The sequence below is a fragment of the Octodon degus genome, unplaced genomic scaffold (assembly GCF_000260255.1).
Source record: "Octodon degus isolate 3935 unplaced genomic scaffold, OctDeg1.0 scaffold00105, whole genome shotgun sequence".
NCBI lineage: Eukaryota > Metazoa > Chordata > Mammalia > Rodentia > Octodontidae > Octodon > Octodon degus.
Genome location: NW_004524681.1, coordinates 335,948 through 339,099, shown reverse-complemented (window position 1 = coordinate 339,099; position 3,152 = coordinate 335,948). Strand labels below are relative to the sequence as shown.

General features: G+C 37.6%; 1 protein-coding gene across 3 annotated transcripts in view; it reads right to left on the bottom strand.

Moving 5' to 3' along the window:
* The window catches only part of Nedd4 (neural precursor cell expressed, developmentally down-regulated 4, E3 ubiquitin protein ligase), a 122,505-nt gene that overhangs the window by 98,270 nt on the left and 21,083 nt on the right, over positions 1-3,152 (bottom strand). For all 3 annotated transcript variants that reach the window (XM_023724018.1, XM_023724019.1, XM_023724020.1), the window contains 2 exons: positions 2,548-2,626; positions 2,411-2,449 (listed from right to left, as the gene is read on the bottom strand). In XM_023724018.1, the coding sequence (XP_023579786.1) occupies positions 2,411-2,449; positions 2,548-2,626 (118 nt within the window). The remainder of the gene's footprint in view (positions 1-2,410; positions 2,450-2,547; positions 2,627-3,152) is intronic.

Here is a 3,152-nt window from a genome sequence, read left to right as displayed (position 1 = left end):
ATCAGCTGTGAAACTGTCTCATTCATATTTATTTCTCAATAAAAAATAAAAAAAATTTAAAAAAAGAATTACAGCACAGTGGTTAACAGTGGGTTAGTTTTCAAATCCCAGCTTTGATACTTGATTGTGAATCTTGTTTTAACCCTTAGTGTCTTCATTCTGCTGTCTATAAAACAGGAACAAAAATAAACGAATGTAGTAAACTCTTAGAATAAAAAAATAAAAAGATCCTATTTAATTTTGTTCTTCCATAGCCAATATTTTTTATGTACATGATTTAATGATTTTTTTTCTTTACAATAAGTTTTGGACAATTCCATTTTTGTGTATCTTGGTATGATTTTATTCAAATTTCTTGTGCAAAAGGTTCATTTTTCTTGGAAATGTGGTGTTATAAGTCCAACTAAATTCAGAAATTTTAAATCTTTAAATATTTATTGCTACCCCTTTCTACTTTGAGAATTGTAATTATATGAAATAAGTTTCTTGATTTTGGCAGAGTGAACTATTATATGACCAATCTGTAAATTCTTTCTTCTTCATTTTTATTTTGGACAATTTTTATTGTTATATTCATTTAAGTTTGTAAATAATTTATTTACAATGTGCAACCTATTATTAATCTCATACTATGTATTCATTTCAGAAATATTTCTCTAAAATTCATTCAGTCTACATCTTGTATCTTTCACATTTTATTATTTGTCTGCAATTTTTAATATGCTATGTAATTACTGATTTTCAATAAAGTTAATGAGGGGCCAGGGAGATGGCTCAGTAGAATAAGCGCTTCCCTGGCAAGTGCAAGAGTGTGAGTTCAATCCCCGGTTCCACCAAAAATAAATCAATAAATAAAGTTAATGAAAAAATAAAGGAAAACTTAATAAGACAAATCAAACAGCAATCTTCAAATGTAGAACACAGCTGAGTGCCTACTTTGTTCTGGAATGAGCTCAGGTGTGGTGCTCCTTGAGCATGGAACAGGCCAGGAGCTGGAGTGGGGGATTCATGGATGTGAGCTGGGAGGGGATGAGCAGGGTGCCAGGGAAGCAGAAACCAAAGTTTCTTAAGGTGGACAAAGTTCTTAGGTGGACAAAGAAAGAAAGCAGCTAACAACTAAAGAAGAAAACACTGCCAAGAAAAAATGTTCTAAGGTTAATACAGTGGGACAGGTCCAGGAGAGAGGGGCATATGGGCTCTGATAGCCCTGAGAAACACTGTTGGAAGGCCTCCCTCGAGGAGCCCACAGCGACCATGGCCAGACAACAGCTAGGTGGCCCAGTGAGGAAGGCAGGATGTAGGTGTGGCAGTCAAGAGAAGGTGCCTGAGCAAGATGCACCACACACTGCTGGTACCACAGCTCCTGCCTAGGCCAGCCTATTCAACAAATGATCATGACACACAAATGTCACATCCTATCTGAAGAAAGAGTGCAATCTGCTAAATTAGAACATGACTGGGGCTGGGGAGATGGCTCAGTGGAATGAGTGCTTCTCTGGTGAGCGCAAGAGCCTGAGTTCAATCCCCGGTTCCCCCCCCCCCAAAAAAAAAAAAAGAACACGACTACTGTAACTCTCTAAATCAGTGGCAACCTATGGCACATGGGCTATTTGTATCACTGAAAGCTCTGAAATCCCCCATTACTGCTCTAAGTCAGTTTTGTATATTAGAATGAGACACTTCCAGTTTTACCGTCCTTTTCTCTTTCCATTACCTTCCATTGGCTCTCATAAGATTGACATTTCCAGGACCCTATTGTGATAGGAACATCTAACTTTAACTCTTTAAACAATTTTAAAAACTATGCAAACTCTAAGCCACATTTAAGCATAATACATGAGAACTTACAACTCTAACCTATGAAGAAAAAAAGGATTTCGGGGCTGGTGAGATGGCTCAGTGGTCTAGAGCACCTACTTAGAACAAGTTTAGCAAAGCCCAGGGACCGCGGTTCAATCCCCCAGCACCACATGCCAGCCAGCCCCGCCCCCTGGTGGGCTGAGCTGGACACACACACACACACACACACACACACATACATAAATAAATAAGAAAAAAAGGATTTCTTAGGGCTGGTGAGATAGCTCAGCGGACTAAGCACCTACTTAGGCAAGCGCAAGGACTGGGGTTCGATCCCCGGTACCACATGCCACACCAGCCCCACCAAGCCAAGTGGACAATTTTATTGTTATATTCATTTAAGTTTGTAAATAATTTTACAAACCAGTGACTGAGTCTAGGCATGGTGGTCTATGCTTGTAATCCCAGCGCAGGGGAGGCTAAAAACAGAAGGATTACTACAAGTCTGAGCTGTGTGGTGACACCCTGTAACAAATACATAAAAAACAAAATAATAATAAAATAAAAGGGTTTCTTTGTTTTGTTTTAATAAAATAAAATGTATACTTACTCTGAACATTATTTCTTCATTCCATTTTGGATTCAAAGACTAAAAAATAAACAAAGTATAATTAGTTTTTAAATGTTTTGTCATATCAAAATACAACAAAGTCCATTAAAATTGTTCTGAATATTGATAAATCTAACCTTTTTAATGGTTTTCGTTTGCACACTTGTAAAAACTCCATTCATTGGATCATATAAGGTCACTCTCACATAAGGATCACTGTTAAAAATCAGAAAAAGGAAATGTTTATTGTGGTTTGGCCAATCCTCAGATTATCAAAACTGGTATAGGGGTCATAGAGTTTTCCCCATTAACAAAGCAATTACTTCCATGGCCAGGGATAAAGCTTAGCGGCATAAACACGTGCCTGGTAAGTACAAGCTCCTGAATTCAATCCCTGCTACTGCAAAAAAAAAAAAAAAATTACAAATACAGTTACTTCCTACACTTAAAACATCAAGGTTTTATATAAAGAGCAAGCAATTATGCTTTTACATCTTATGCAAAAGTTTAAATATCTTGTTGGGGCTGGGGAGATAGCTCAGTAGAATAAGCGCTTGCCTGGCAAGCGCAAGGGTCTGAGTTCAATCCCTGGTTCCGCAAAATAAATAAATAAATAAATAAATAAATAAATAACTTTTTTTTTTTCCTCGAATGCCTTCAGGGCACTTTTGGCCAGCTGGAGAGGTGTGAGGTTCGAACTCCAGCAACCTGAGGCTGACAGCTTTGTGGAAGCAGCCACTTA